At 47.8% G+C, this 14843-nt stretch overlaps 6 protein-coding genes across 6 annotated transcripts; 3 read left to right on the top strand and 3 right to left on the bottom strand.

The window, feature by feature from the left end:
* Window positions 1-140: 140 nt before the first annotated feature.
* Window positions 141-2478, top strand: K444DRAFT_177492 (uncharacterized protein). Its single transcript, XM_024870789.1, has 2 exons — window positions 141-473; window positions 525-2478. Exons 1-2 carry the CDS (start codon window positions 270-272, stop codon window positions 2061-2063), a joined length of 1743 nt encoding a protein of 580 aa, XP_024742238.1. The 5' UTR covers window positions 141-269; the 3' UTR covers window positions 2064-2478.
* K444DRAFT_640278 (uncharacterized protein) lies at window positions 2472-5721 on the bottom strand (the record flags this gene model as incomplete). The annotated part of the gene is made up of 4 exons (XM_024884477.1): window positions 2472-2882; window positions 2932-5335; window positions 5386-5479; window positions 5529-5721. The coding sequence occupies 4 exons, from the start codon at window positions 5719-5721 to the stop codon at window positions 2472-2474; spliced, it is 3102 nt and encodes a 1033-aa protein (XP_024742239.1).
* Window positions 5722-6440: 719 nt separating this feature from the next.
* Window positions 6441-8323, bottom strand: K444DRAFT_553226 (zf-C3HC-domain-containing protein). The gene is made up of 3 exons (XM_024876610.1): window positions 7723-8323; window positions 7590-7673; window positions 6441-7542 (listed from the first exon to the last, which is right to left on the bottom strand). Exons 1-3 carry the CDS (start codon window positions 8213-8215, stop codon window positions 6761-6763), a joined length of 1359 nt encoding a protein of 452 aa, XP_024742240.1. The 5' UTR covers window positions 8216-8323; the 3' UTR covers window positions 6441-6760.
* Window positions 8324-8926: 603 nt separating this feature from the next.
* On the top strand, window positions 8927-9991 carry K444DRAFT_640281 (3',5'-bisphosphate nucleotidase-like protein; the record flags this gene model as incomplete). The annotated part of the gene is made up of 1 exon (XM_024884478.1): window positions 8927-9991. The coding sequence occupies one exon, from the start codon at window positions 8927-8929 to the stop codon at window positions 9989-9991; it is 1065 nt and encodes a 354-aa protein (XP_024742241.1).
* Window positions 9992-10110: 119 nt separating this feature from the next.
* Window positions 10111-10957, bottom strand: K444DRAFT_519388 (ribosomal protein-like protein L6; the record flags this gene model as incomplete). The annotated part of the gene is made up of 3 exons (XM_024873950.1): window positions 10111-10484; window positions 10534-10647; window positions 10696-10957. The coding sequence occupies 3 exons, from the start codon at window positions 10955-10957 to the stop codon at window positions 10111-10113; spliced, it is 750 nt and encodes a 249-aa protein (XP_024742242.1).
* An 877-nt stretch (window positions 10958-11834) lies between these two features.
* K444DRAFT_177771 (uncharacterized protein) lies at window positions 11835-14355 on the top strand. Its single transcript, XM_024870793.1, has 7 exons — window positions 11835-11981; window positions 12059-12182; window positions 12230-12724; window positions 12774-12979; window positions 13030-13308; window positions 13356-13629; window positions 13678-14355. Exons 2-7 carry the CDS (start codon window positions 12083-12085, stop codon window positions 13902-13904), a joined length of 1581 nt encoding a protein of 526 aa, XP_024742243.1. The 5' UTR covers window positions 11835-11981; window positions 12059-12082; the 3' UTR covers window positions 13905-14355.
* The last annotated feature ends 488 nt before the right edge of the window (window positions 14356-14843 follow it).

A 14843-nucleotide genomic window follows, 5' to 3' on the forward strand; every position in this document is an offset into this window, starting at 1 on the left:
AATTGAATCATGATGAACGGAGATCCGAGGGTCTAGTCACTAAGCGATGTATCTTGACGTGGGGTGTGAGCATGGGGTTGTTTCTGCATTGGTTTCTCGAGCCCCTCTTCTTTGTACAAGTGAGTGAAATAATATGTAAATGTCTCGACCTGCTCTGGGAGGCGCAGCTTTCGCCCTGGTACTGGTCCTAGGTGTGGAATCATTCCTCTATTCTTGTACATTCCTTCTCTTCTCTCCTGTTCATTCAGTCGAGTCCAATTCATGCAAAAATGTTGTTGCAGTTGTTGTTTGTTTCTTCGCTACAATGGATCCCAATACGAGCGCAAGTTTATTTCAGCCAGCCGACGGCAGGCGAGATCATCAATGGCGGGGTCCCGTTTATTGTGTCCTGCATGGATTCCTACACTGCGCCATATTTTAGCCAGATGACCAATTTCTCCTTGCTCCTGCTCGCGGGGACATACTCGTCTCCTGTTTGTCCACTTTCCAAGCCACATTTCAGAGCTGTATTGACTTTTGCCTAGGTTACACTCTATGCATGGAACCTCTCCAACACTTCTCCCTCTACCGTCTCCAATAGCATTATATTCCCGCCTTCAATTGGTCCTTCGGCAACCTCGGCCTATTTTCTTGGCATCAAAGGCTCCATTCTAGCCAATACTTCCATCTCAGTCACCTATTTCTCCCCACACTTCACCCTGCATAACATGACCGGAGATACTTCACTCATTCCCTATGTCCCAGCCGCTACGTCTACAGCTTCCAACTGGGTAATAGGTGGGACTACGATTCCTGTGACCCAAACCGCTTCACCGGGGCGGATGATCATGTGCACATCTTCAGATGGCGCCGTCCAGGAAATAGGAGAAACGGGCGGTTACGGACCAATTCTGGATGAGAATTGTGAGCTTGAAGCGTTAAATTATTTGCAAGCCCTAGTCACGCAGACCAGGACTGTGACTGCTATTTCCGCACCGGTCATAACTACACCACCAGCCTTTGCTGCTTTCTCGGATTTGCTCGCCCCATTTACGCCTTCAACTTCCGTCTCTAACCATCAGCCTTCTGCTACAGTCTCAGGTCAGAATCCAACAAGTACAAACAACAATACCAACGCCGGTGTTGCAAGTATAACTTCAAGCAACCCCCAGAACGCAAAGATGGTGGAAATGTTGATTATCGCGGGCATCACGCTCGCAACTGTTATCATTTTATTTTTCATCTGGATGAAGTATGGGAGGAGGCGGTATCCGCATGGCGGATGCGAACATCACGACTGTGATTGTTCGGGGATGAAGAAGATGTGGGATAACGTGAGCCGGCCGATTTTGTATGGGAAGGTGGAGCTGGATACTGAGAAGGGAGGTTTGGTGACTGTATGGCGGAAAGAGAGGGGGGGTGAGGAAACGCAGGGGAGTATGGAGTTGGATGCTAATCGGGAGAGAGGAGAGTTGGAGAGCAGGGAGGGTAGTGGAGAATTGAGTGGACGGGATAGCGAGCCTGAGGTTGAGGAGCCAAGAAAGGCGGTTGTGACAGAAGCAAAGGCATCTTCAAGGTCGAGCAGGAGGAGTGGACGGACAATCGTGGCGGAATTGGAAGGCGATACGGTTGCTGCGGACCCAATGGAGATGCCTACTCCGGACTTTGAGCCCGAGATTATGTGTCCTGTGCCAGTACCAACAATTGGGAAACGAGCAGTCGTCGTTGGGAAATGCGAGCAAGGGATGGTAGTACGTGGAAGAGAAGCAGCTGTCATCGTTGCTGTGAGCAAACGGAAAAGAAGTGATTCAGGGGCGACCGCCACAATACAGAGATCTGGGGATCTGCTACACATTCCTCCGAAGGAGACTCCCGATGTTTGTGAGGATTATCTGCGGACCAAACGGCAAGAGCAGGTGGGGGTGTTGGCGGATGCGACAAGGATACGTGACATGAGGAAAGAGAGTTACTTGATGAGGAAGTCCGAGGAAGGTGCAGAGCGAGATAGGCGGGAGGGACTAGAAGGAGAAAGCTGTGCTTCTCCGCTTGTTTCTCCATGTGAGAACTTCGTGCCTATATCTTAGGAAATATTTCAATGTACAAATATTTCAAGGAACAATGTCTATTTGGCAAGCTTCACTCTCATTCATGGGAAATGAAATGATTCCTGTTCTCTGGTCGAGGGAGGAGGGAGGGACTGCTGCATTCATCTGCACGACCTCTCTGAAACGCAGGCTGATCAAGAAGTTAATTGGAAGAACAATCGGTCTACGTATTCGAAACAACACTGCATGCTGAATGATTGCAGAAAGCTTCCATAAAAGTCAAATGAGCTAATGACTGACAAGCAGCCGCTCCAGGGTATTGCCTCCTGCCCCTGACGAATCTACGCCTAATCCAAAGGCGCCTTACTCCAACAGGACAACAAACGAAACCATTTACACCAGAGACATCTATGTACCCCAATCTAGTTTCTAAGACCAAGATCTAGTTCACCATCTTCTACCAAACACATCATTCTCCTTGGCAGCCGCACTGGCTGGTCTAATTGTAGGAGGTATAACCTTTCTGTCCACCGACCCCTCTCTACTCGAACCCGCACTGCTCGACGTGGAGACTTCCTTCAAGATTCTTGGCTTGGCACCTAAGTCATACTGGGCGGCAGAAGGATGAGGTGGTGCATGCTCAGCATCACGTCTGAACAGCTGCAAGATCTCCTTCATGCCAAGCTTACCTGCACCACCCTTACCACCTTCAATAGTCTGGTTTGCAAGCTCGCGCTTCTTCTCCTGTAGATCTAGGATTCTCTCTTCCACCGAGTCCTTGATAGTAATCTTGTAGACGACGACGTCGATCTTCTGAGTGAGGCGATGGACTCTGTCAATTGCCTGCTCCTCAACGAACTACATTTCATTAGTAAGTAATTTCTAAAGCTTCGGAAAACGAGCTTACAGGATTCCAAAATGGTTCAAGGATGACAACTCGAGTGGCAGCAGTAAGGTTAAGACCCAAAGATCCGCATTTGAGACTGCAAAGCAAAATTCGGCAATTCTTGTCGTTGCGCAACTTAGCAAGGCTGGCTTCACGAAGATCATTCCTCATCTTGCCGTCGTATCGAGTAAACTTGAAGCCTCTCTGTCGTAAGAATGGCTCGATGAGATCCAACATTGACGTGAATTGAGAGAAGACAATGAATTTGTGTTTGGCTGCTTCCTTGCCGAGGATTGCAAGTAAGTGGGTGATTTTCGTAGATGTTGCTACAGAGGCGAGTTGTGCCTCTTCGTCGGAAGAGCCAAATTCGTCCTCGACCTCTTCGTCTGAATCTGTCTCTGAATCTGAGCTTGAGTCTGAGTCCGCATCTGAATCAAGATTGGTCACTTCTCCCTTCATCGTCTGTGATCCTTGCAAATGAAGCTTCTCGAGCGAGGGAAAAGTATCATCATCGGAGCCAATCCACTCCCCGCCACCTTCCGCATTTTCGTCATCAATACCGCCCGCTTTTCCCAGTGTGAGAGAGCCTTGTTGATACTTAGGCACAACCCAGGATCCCTCCGCGTCCTCATCTTCATCATCGCTGTCTTGAATGATAGCTCGATTTCTCGGTTTTCGGACTATGGTCTGAGACTCGGATTTGATCTCACGGTGGTGTTTCCGCTTCTTCTTGTCTTTCTTGGACTTGCGATTCCCTGTGATTTCTGCCAGATCTGCCTCGCAGTCCAAGCAACGGATGGCACCTTGTGCAATAGCGTCCTTGACGAGATCCAGTTGGCAGACCTCGCATTTCTTAGCACCAACCCCCAAGGCACCAAACATTTCGGCCATTTCATCAATCTCTGCATTTGCAGTCTTCGACTTCCCAGTCACAGTAACTTTTGTGTCACCTGCAAGAACCTCGCTATCCTTGGCCAGCTTGCCCGCAACAAGTTTTGGGTGATTGCAAGCTTGTCTGAGACGTAACAGCAGAACTAAAGCACTTGCATAATTGACCTTGCCGCTCATCATCTGCTCGATGCTCGCATCAGTACGTTGCTCCAGGCGCTCGTAAAAGTGGCGCTCCTCCGGTGAGAATTCTGCAAAGACTTTTTCAATCTTGCGTTCCGTGACTTTGAAGCCTGTGGTGCTAGCTTCTCCAAGAACGGATGGCTTTCCACCAGGATTCAAGGCGCCTTCCTTCTTCAAGATTTCCTTTGTTCGGCGTTTCATACAAATATTCAGAAAAGCACGAAGGCGTTTAATAGCAACGTCACCTCTGCCATTCTTCATAGGTCGGTCGATTTGATCCTTCCACTCTTTCAAGTCATCGTAAGGCTTGATCCGCAAGAACTTGATGAGACTCTGCAATTCCTCCAAGTTGTTCTGCATCGGTGTACCGGTCAAGCACCACCGATACTCACTCCGCAGAGCATAACAAGCTTGCGTAGCCTTGGCATTGCGGTTCTTGATGGTGTGGGCTTCGTCGAGAATGACTCGATACCAATGAAGACCAAAACATCCAACCTTGAGTCCATCTGCCTCTGTGGAAGAATTTCCAAATTCTGAAACTAGGATTTGGTAAGTGGTGATTACCACATCGTACCTCTTCAAGTCTTGGAAGCGTTTTGTGCGTTGTGGTCCGTGGTGAACACAAACGCGAAGAGCATGAGAGGGTTCGACTTTCTCCTTGATCTCTAATTCCCACTGTCGAATAAGAGCCAAAGGGGCAACCACCAGTGTGGTTTTCTCCAAGCCGGAGGGAAGCTTTCGCTTTGTGATGATGGCATCCTCTGTGGGTTTGGGGTTGGTAAGGATGAGAGATATGGATTGCAGAGTCTTTCCAAGCCCCATATCGTCGGCCAAGATTCCGCCCTTGGGGACCTTGCCTTTTTTCCCGGTGCCAAGTTCTCTGCCTGTCATCCATTCAAGACCTTCAACTTGATGTGGAAGCAGCTTGACCTTGACTCCCTCAACAGTGCCATCATCTTCGTCTTCGTCCTCGTCCTCAGAAGCGACGTCGAATTTCTCTTCATCTACGCTCAAGCCCTTCAAATTGTCCATTAGACTGTCGAATCCCAAATCCTTTCTCTTCTTCCGTAATCTGGTTCTAGGCATGTCATCTTCGTCCTCGATAACTCCCTCCAATAGGGCTTTCAGATCCTCTTCTGCCTTTTTCGGGTCGACAAAAGTGTATGGTCCGGGGGGGACATATGTTTCGCGGTAGTTATTCATGGTAAGATCGACATAGTTGCTACTATTAATCGATTGAAACCCTCCATATGTTCCTCCCATAGAGCCAAAAGTTTGAGGAGGTGCAGCTTTGGTTGTGGTATAAGAGGGGATTTGCGGGCCCGGTGCTCGAACTGGGACAGAATTATGGCCACTATTCAATACATCAGATCATGACTGGCGAGGAGTATGTGATTTTCTTACGCATAGTTTGTCTGGTACGAAGCGGGAGCCTTTGGCACGAAGGGGTCGATTACTTTGCGGGAGGCATCTTTAAAGGCTTGCAGATGGGGATATGCTGCATCACATCAGCCTCAAGTACTGAGAAAAGGATCCAAATTTCATACCGGACTTCTCGCCATCCCTGTGATGCTCAGGTCGAGACTTGGGCTGAATAAACACACTTGATGATTCCCTAGCTGGAGCTCGATTGAGTGGCGATTGCGGGAGTGTGGGCTGGCCGAATTGAGGTATGCCTGGCTGAGGAGCCTTAAAAGGATAAGAGCTCTCTGTCTGCTTTGGGAGCTGTTCGTTGGCCATGACGGGGTTTAAAGGTGGATTGGGTGCCTTAACGGGTGATCTTTCATTGACCATTTTGTTTCGACGACTCTGCTCTGTGTTCGATGCCTCTTCTTTTGAGATACCAAATACGAATGGGATCGGGCAGCTGTTTTCGGTGGACTTTATGGCACTACCAAAGTCGAATGAAGCAGGGGAGTTGAAAGAGAAGAGCGAGGAGGAATCGCCAAGTTCGCTGAGATTTTTGGTTCTTGAGGTGGGCGAGTTCGCGAGCCTGTGATGCGAAGGAAGTTCTGGTTGAGAAAATATTGTCCTTTTCGATCCTGGAATCCGTTGCGAGTCGTTTTGTTGACTTGGGGAATCCCTCCCTTCCCTAAAGTTCGGAGTGTCTCTTGCACCTAGGGTATTATGTGGGGTGAAGGAACCTCTGCCATGGAAGGTTAGCTGAATAGATCAATTAGGCATTCAAAGGGGACAAACCTCATGGGATTCGGTCCCTGGCAGTCGTGTTCTTAGCACCTGCTGAGAAATTTATGGTGTGTATGAGAGTCTGGTACGTGGAAGTCGCGCTCGCGTTGATCGTCGTCGTCATAGGCAACGGCGGCATAAAAAGCAAGGTTTGTGGAAACCACTTTACGCGCAGACGCGTACAATGTATGCGTTATTATTTGTCGACTACTTGAAATACTTGTGGTGTCCCACGTACAATGAAAGGCCAACCAATTACTCAATTTCTCCCTCCCGACCATTTTCCATTTCAGTAAATACAGTTCCTGTTTGACTGATTTCATATTCTTCTAATCTAGTACCTCTTCTCATCGAAGGAAATACCCATTTTTGGAACTGAAGCCCAGAAAACTGCAACGGTTCATCCAAGCCCGAGATTTTTGGGTTCTTCTCATCATGTTTTCGCAAACAATGTTTCCAGTTAGACTCCATCCATTAAATCTTTGGGTATCTAATTCCTCGCTATTCATGCCCCGCGCGCCGAGATCTATGAGAATCTATAGTCATACAAGTACAATTCCTTTTCCAAATCCACCGTAGCTTCCGCGTATTATCAAGAGGCGGGAGACTCATTCCTGGTCTCAGGCCGCTGCAGTTTCTTCCCCTTTGTCTCAAAAAGGGACTTAACTCTTCTCAACCGGCGAAGCATTCTTTTGTCCTTTTCATCTCGAATACTTTTCGCAGCTTCGTCGTCGACTTCCGTTCCAAACGTGCTTTCAAACTCACTTGCATTGTCGACTGAGGGCTGTCTCGACTCTCTGCTCCCAAGGCGTTCCCCACTTGATCTCAGATGATGATGATTCTTGAGAATCCGTATGATGATTTCCCAGCCAGCCAAGGCACTTGTCGATGATATGGCAGAAGCCTTCAGCCCATTTTGTGAGGCTGCGTTCTGCCAGGGACAGTAATCCCTATGTTCTTTGACGATGTCTAACTTGCTCATCGCCGCTCCTGTGATTTCTTCTCCAGCCTCATTGACCTCTTTGCTCTTAAATAACCAAAGACCAAGGACTCTAAAACATGCTTGGCATGAGACTGATCCAAGTTGTTCCCCTAATTTTTCATGATTATGCCCTTGCCATCCGAATAACGCCATCACGAAAGCTACCCGGTTCACTTCTTGTTGTACAGGATTTTCGACATGTTGAGCAGAAGTACATGCGAAGAAGTCTGATGGAAGGTAGCTCAAAATTAAGTCTAGGTCAAATCCCGGAGGTGTCCGCACATTCATCATATATGGAAGAGTCTCCTTTCTAGCGCATAGCTCGTCGTACCGATCGTGGAGTTGGTGGATCGTTGTGCCTGGATGATTGAGGGGTAGCTTGAATATAGAATCTAGCATGAAATTAGTATTTCTGATTTTCAAACAGAGGAACACTGACCGTCACACCCTCGTTTCCTCCAAAGGCAGCTTTCTTCGTGAGACGTCTCGATGAGTTCCCGGTACTTTTGCACCAAAGCATCCTCTAGAAAAACGTCAATAAAACCGTGATCCAAGGTCGATAGATAGCGTACCAATATTCTGCGCAACGTATACAGGCACCTCCTTGCCATCCACCTCTTTGCGATTCAGTTTCACCAGGATCTCGACATTGCACAAGGAGCAGCGGACTCGCTCCAACTTCTGGCAGACCCAACCTCGTTTTGCCCACTCGACCTCGTTGACCTTGGAAGGCTTCGGTGTCCAATCGGTCAGATTCGAGAAAGACTTTAGTCGCTGGAGGAATGCCATGCGATCCCAAGGAGCATATTTCGGTGTATCGCCAGAATCGGGGCCTACCATAGACCTTGTGTTTTTGTCTCTCATCGTTGGGTTGGGTCTAAGAAGAGTAGGATTCGACTCATTTGTTCCAGAGAAATCCGCAACTCGACGTTTCTTAGCCTGCAAATTTTCGCTCGTTGTTGAGATCGAGTCGGCATTGTTGGCTTCCTTTGAAGAAACGTTGGTGGTCGACTTTGTCCCAATCCCATTCAGGAGGGCGTTGAATTTGCGCTTGGTTGCATTCATGGTAGGTCTCTGGCAAGTACTACCTCTTAAATTATTTCCAATGCGTAAAAAAAGAGGTTGGAGGCTGAGTTATCCAACGTATCAAGTATGCCTGCCGTTACTGTCCACGCGCTTCCGCTTAGTCGTGCTATACAACCGCCAAATTTGTTAGCGAAGCCAGCCTGAAAATCAAACTCCCGATTAATTTCTTTAACAGCCAGCATACTTAGGTTCCCTTGAAAAACACCATTAATTAATGCGCAGTCTATAGGAGTACCCCTCTATAAAGTTGTAAAAATTTAATTGCCATTGTTATGGAAGTTAATATAGAAAACGTTGATTTTCGGCCCGGATTTCGGTGTATCGCGACTCCGGGCGTGCTGTCGCGGTTGTCAAAAGGAACTTCTGAAAGTTGTGACCGTGCCATCCCTGCAACAAAGGACGCCCACAACCTTTGACACGATGACGAGGGATCTGCTCCGCAAAATTCCCAGTGGTTTAATTTTACCATCCGCTTATGAAAATGATATCTCGCAAGGTTTGGAATGTACATCTATGTCACCACAAGCCAAAAATACTTCGAAATCGTCTCCAAGACTTTTCTCCTACCGGGTCATCTTCACTTCAATCCTCGTCGTCACTCTGGCTGCCCTGCTGACAAAAGTTCTGCCCCGCATTTCTCTCCTTTCTCGCCATCTTACCCCTCCCAGAACCCTCTTTACAACGACCAAAATGTCTGCATACAGCAAAGAGCTGGAAGTGGCACAGCTCGCTGTCCAGAGAGCATCACTTCTCACCAAGAAAGTCTTCCATGAAAAGGCCAAAGGAACAGTCTCTAAAGATGACGCATCCCCAGTCACCATAGGAGACTTTGGTGCTCAAGCACTGATCATTCAAGCTATCAAAAAGAACTTTCCGGACGATCAGGTTGTTGGTGAGGAGGAGGCAAGCACATTAAGAAATGATATCAAGCTTCGAGATCAAATATGGGCTTTCGTCAAGGATACGACACTTACGGATGCCGACGCCGAGAGAATTGTGGGGGGCCCAATCGAGACCATCGATGCCATGTTGGGTGCCATTGATGCTGGCAACAGTGCCGGAGGGAACAAGGGAAGAATTTGGGCTCTTGATCCTATTGATGGGACCAAAGGCTTCCTGAGAGGAGGTCAATATGCTGTTTGCCTAGCATTGATGGTGGATGGAGATGTCAAAGTTGGTGTTTTGGGCTGTCCAAACCTTCCAGTGGATGACGCGGCACCCTTAACTGCACAATCAGGTGTTGATCAAACGGACGCTGAAGGAAAGGGTGTTTTGTTCTCTGCTGTTTCTGGTCAGGGTGCTACAAGCAGGCCCTTAGGGACGGCTGGACTTGGAAAGAGCAAACCCATTCAGATGAAGCCGGTCGAGGATATCACGCAGGCCACCTTCTGTGAGAGTGTGGAAGCAGGACATTCTTCTCACGGAGATCAACACGCAATTGTCACAAAGTTGGGTGTGACGAAACCTAGTGTTCGAATGGATTCGCAAGCAAAATACGGTTCTATTGCCCGAGGAGCCGGCGATATCTATCTCAGATTACCAGTTAGCGCAACCTATCAAGAGAAGATTTGGGATCATGCAGCTGGAGACCTTATTGTTCGGGAGGCAGGCGGAGAAGTTACGGATACCTTGGGAAGACGCTTGGATTTCAGCAAAGGAAGAACACTCCAAGAGAACAAGGGTGTGGTTGCAGCACCAAAAGCTGTTCATGGCAACGTCCTTGAAGTGGTGAAGGAGGTTCTAGCCAAGAAATAAAGTGGTTCGGGCATTCAATGGAATAGAAGAAAATAGACTGTGTTCTGCCTATTCTCGTCCTACCAACGCCATATGTTTACATATTCCATACATATTACATTATACAGTCCAGCCAGCTTCTACTTAATCTTCTTCGCCTTCAACTTGATCGTTTCCCCATTCACGAATATACCCTTCCCCTTGTACGGCTCCGGTTTCCTCCACATTCTAATCTTGGCGGCAAACTGTAGGATAACCTCCTTTTCGACGCCCTCTAGCAATATTCTTGTTGGCTGAGGAACAGTAGCCTTTACACCTTTCGGTACGGGAAGCTCGATGGGATGCGAGTATCCAACTTTCAACACAACAAATTGCTGGCCATCGAATTCCGGGGATACGGTGGTCGCAGTGTCCTCGACCGTAGCTCGATATCCAACTCCCACTAATCTTAAAATAGCTGTATGACCTTCTGACACCCCGAGGATGTGATTTTGTAGGTATGCGCGAGTAGTCCCTGTGTAAAATAAGTACATTGTCCCATTTCGAAAAGGCGGATGCCATACCCCACATCTCACGCTGTTTCTTGACCTCTCTGTCTTCAACTGTGACGTATGCCTTCCTTGTAGCTTCATCATGTTCAAGATTTACAAATGCCGGAATAGTCATTGACATCTTGCCTGTCATACAATCAGAAAAGTCGGTCTACGATTGCTTGAGCAACGTACCCAATGGCCCTTCAATCACAACAGTCGGCCGAGCTGCAGCTGGCGCCATATTCTTCTTGATAACAGGTGGAATGACATTGAATTTGACTTCTGGGGGAATTGATAAAGGTGCTCGTCCGATTTGCGATGGCCGGCATGTCGAAGCAGAGAATGGCCGTGAGGGAATGATTGGAAAGGCTGGCAGCAGGAAAGCTGGTAAAGAAACGGATGGAGAGGCAGCAATTACTCTCTCCAGTCCTTTTGACCGCGTCGTAGAGAACATTGCCTATATGCTGTCCTTGTGGGGGGATGTTGAACTTCGAGGTCTCAATATTTTTAGCCCTTTCCCGTTCAAGCTCCAGCCAGACACGTGATCAGGAGAAGAACCCCTGTCAGCATTTCCTCGACTCGAACGACTGCAGATGAAAACTCGATTTCATGAGAAGAAAAGCTCAACGAATATCGTCCATTGTGCAAAACTGAATGGCCCCCCGACTCGGAGAAAGGTGCGAATTGGATCTTGAGATCAATGTAGTATTACTATGTTCCTCTTGAGCAGTTTTCGATTTCTGCTCAAGCAATGTGAGCACAAAGCATGGTCTTATTCCGACATTGTCCTTCCAATTATCTCTGATAAGCCTTGGAAACGCGACTTGGTGAAGTATTGGAAGTTCCCAATGTTTCACCATGTCTACCGCCATTCTCTAAATCTCAATGTCCGATGACAACAAAACACATTGGTGGCATGGGATGAAAACAGACTTCAGATGATACAAATCAATTGAGACGGACACTGAATCAAGTGTCAAATCAACTTACTCTTCTCTTTAAGAATACTTTGGCCTATCATATATCTTCACATGGTTTAAGAAAAGCCAAATAGAGGCGGAGAAACATGCATCTTTGTTCTTGCACGCGTCCTCCCAACATTCACACTCTTTTTCTGCCGGACTGTAAATCAAGTCTCCCTCTTCCTGCTTCACAGCCTCATCGACCACATCAGGTACATAGAAGCTCTCGCTTATCGTGTCGATAGACAAGGCTGAGCCCGTGGAACACCTAGAGGACAACTACTTTCCTGGGGTCCATCTTCTCAAGCTTTCCTTCCTCCAGACCCTCCCACCTTCTACCCTCCCCATCGCTCCACTTCACGACACCACCCCCTCCGAACCCACACCACTTCGTAAAACATTGATCAACCACTCCATCCCTTTACAACACCATCAAAGATTGTACCACGCATCGAATCGCGATCAGGGTCGAGGCTGACGAGTTTCGGAAGATTGACCTTCACCTTGGCCACTCACGTAAGTTATCCCTTCACACCCCTCCTACTCCTGCTTCCTTGAAGTCTTCGCGTTATCTGACCATCACCTCCTAGCAGCAGTAAACATCCACCGGCCCAGCCATGAAGATCTCAAGACTCCTTCCGTTCGTGGCAGTATGGTCTCGTGCTCTTGCCTACAGCATGTTCAGCAGCGCCTCATCCGAGAAAATGACCGACAATGGTGAGTCACAAATGTACTGAGGTCCTGTTGTCTAACAAATACAATAGGTCGAAATGAACTCGAAGATGTCGCTTTCGACTTCAATCCAGCTGAGCTGATCGATCCGAAGTCGCGTCGACCAAAGATCTATATTAATGCCATCATTGAGCTCAAGCGTCTGGAAGAAGAGCCTCTTTGCCACCGTATGGCAGCTCAACTTCTAATCAACAATTGCCGTGGGCTTGAAAGCATCGACGAGCACAATTACGATGCAATGAAGAGCCACCTCCAGAGATCCCACGTCGAAAGCTTCGCATGTAGTCTTGCCATTTGCGATATGGAACGAGCGAGATCGCCAATTCCGGAACAATGCAGCCCATATGCAAGTTCGTCCCTCCTCCGAGCCGCTCGTGATGCCAATTCCAAGTTACAAGTGTCTCCCGAGCAAGTTGGGGACTGCCTCAACGCCCTCACCAACAATCCCAATCATTGGAACACATGGCTCAGTTACCGCGATAGGGCGTTGCTGTTCTGTCGTGCTGCCCGCGTTGATATCGACAAAGGTTTGATTAATAACCCTTTCAAATGTAACGATGTTCTGATAATTTCTAGATAATTCAATTCATCTGGCTAAGAAACTAACTGAAATCTTGGAGGACTTCACCAATGATCTCCGAGTAGATCTTGATGAATTGAATCAAAAGATTGCGCACAATGGACGTGAATTCGATTCGTATTTCGAGAAGATGTCAAACCATGTCGAGGACTGGGTGTCTAAGGTTCAAAGCAGCTTCGAATCGGTTTCGGTGAATGTTGAGGTAAGATCGATTCTTTTGAAGCAGGAGTAATAGCTTATCACGGCCAATAGACTGTCAAGTCGTCAATAAAATCGGTTGCCGATACCTCAAATGATGCGGCCCATAGGATGGAAAAGATTATCAGCACATTCTTGCAGGGGCATGCGCAGATGGCAGACGAGCAAGAGAAGGCTCTGGAAGTGACTACGAACAAGGTCCAATCACGTATGAAGGCCCTTGCCGACCTGGTTGGAGAGACTCACGAGGGTACAATGGAGCTGAAGGCTACTTTGCAACTTCTCATTCCCGTGGTCCTTGATCTTTCCGCCCGCCAAGCAGACATGGAAGATGTAAGACCTCCTGCTAAATTGCTGCACGTTATTGACATTTTTCTTAGAAATCCGCGGCGATGTTCTCTACCCTGGTCAATGCTACTGAGCTCTTGCAGACGCATACGCAGAAGCTGGCACAGGCACAGACCGCTGTCTCTGGGATCCACGAGAATCTGGACCGAGCTGCTGAGGCTGTCAAATCATGGACTGAGAACCTTCCAGCCGGTGGTGGGTGGTCAGATTGGGGCTTACGCATCGGTACTCCATTGGCAACATTGATCCTTGGGAATTATGGCATCACTCCCACAGTTACTATGAACGCTGTGTTCTTGATCTCTGGTACGTACTTGAGAAAACACTGAAGATCGTTGAGCTAATTTACATCAGGCTTGCTTGGTGGCGAGACTGTTGTTCATCTCCGACGTCTGGGGCTATCGTACAACTGGTCCTGGATGTGGTGGCAAAGCAGCGACTCCGAGAGGCTATATCATCCACACATGCCTCAGGAGCAAGCCAAGTCATCCCTGGTGACAACACCCATCAAATTCGAGACTGCTTCGACATCCACCAGCACGGATTCGAGCTTCCAGGACGTCCATGTTGACATGGCGTGACGAATGTTCCAAGCAACGGTTAAACATTCGGGACAATTCACTACCATACACAACATCATGAAGTCTTTAACCTTCTCGACAGATTGGGGGATTTCCTCACAAAAAATATTGCTATTTCTGGCAAAGGTTACGAATATCGGGGCATTTGCATCTAGAGCTTTGCAAATTAAATGGGATACTATGAAGGAATTGGAGGAGGTAAACGGGATTAATTGCTCTGGAAAGGTATAAGCCATTGGGTTGAATCGGCCTCGAAAAATGTGATTTGCATACGGCGGTTTGCAAGTAATAACATAAGAGGGCGGGACTGGAAGAAGGAAAAAAGGAGACCGCTTGGAAGACATATGAGAAAAGGGTTGAAGGAATGAAGTGAAAGGGAACGGAATGGATATGGGGAATATGTTTATTGGGCTTGCATTAGCGGATTGCTCATGCTGATATGCTAATTGGGGAGTGAGGTTATCGAATGTGGAGGGAAAAGGATGGATTGGGGTGCAGAACCTCAGGAAAAGGAATGAAAAATTGCACATATGCGTCTCAGCTCGTATTCCCGCTTGTCCTGATAATTGTGAATAATTAAACGACCGGTATCATCAAATTGATAACTTGCTGTAGCACAATCGCGGTGGACAGGAAAAGCGGTACGAATTTTCAATGTCTGCAGTCAAAGCTGGACATTCATTTGGGGTCGAGGGGGGCAGGAACAGGTATTCTAGATACCTGAGATATCCGAAGGGGGCAGATAGTCTTCGTTTGAATGTGCAATATCACGTTGGTATATTTAGAGGAAGTGTTGGAATGCCCAGCTCGACTTGGGACATTGAAAATGAGTGCTGCTTTCTGTCCGCCAGGAGGTACAGTCCAAACGAAGAAGCGAAGATTCATGTAATTCCATAACAAAATTATCTGCTTACAAAATCCCACATATCATCTCCATCG

This window comes from Hyaloscypha bicolor (genome assembly GCF_002865645.1).
Source record: "Hyaloscypha bicolor E unplaced genomic scaffold K444scaffold_16, whole genome shotgun sequence".
NCBI lineage: Eukaryota > Fungi > Ascomycota > Leotiomycetes > Helotiales > Hyaloscyphaceae > Hyaloscypha > Hyaloscypha bicolor.

Coding starts and splice junctions, on each gene's coding strand:
- K444DRAFT_553226 (XM_024876610.1), bottom strand. CDS start 8,215: ATGAATGCAACCAAGCGCAAATTCAACGCCCTCCTGAATGGGATTGGG. Junction 7,674..7,722: donor ATACGTTGCGCAGAATATTG/GTACGCTATCTA, acceptor ACGTTTTTCTAG/AGGATGCTTTGGTGCAAAAG. Junction 7,543..7,589: donor GAGGAAACGAGGGTGTGACG/GTCAGTGTTCCT, acceptor ATTTCATGCTAG/ATTCTATATTCAAGCTACCC.
- K444DRAFT_177492 (XM_024870789.1), top strand. CDS start 270: ATGTTGTTGCAGTTGTTGTTTGTTTCTTCGCTACAATGGATCCCAATA. Junction 474..524: donor CGGGGACATACTCGTCTCCT/GTTTGTCCACTT, acceptor ACTTTTGCCTAG/GTTACACTCTATGCATGGAA.
- K444DRAFT_177771 (XM_024870793.1), top strand. CDS start 12,083: ATGAAGATCTCAAGACTCCTTCCGTTCGTGGCAGTATGGTCTCGTGCT. Junction 12,980..13,029: donor CGGTTTCGGTGAATGTTGAG/GTAAGATCGATT, acceptor CACGGCCAATAG/ACTGTCAAGTCGTCAATAAA. Junction 13,630..13,677: donor CGCTGTGTTCTTGATCTCTG/GTACGTACTTGA, acceptor AATTTACATCAG/GCTTGCTTGGTGGCGAGACT.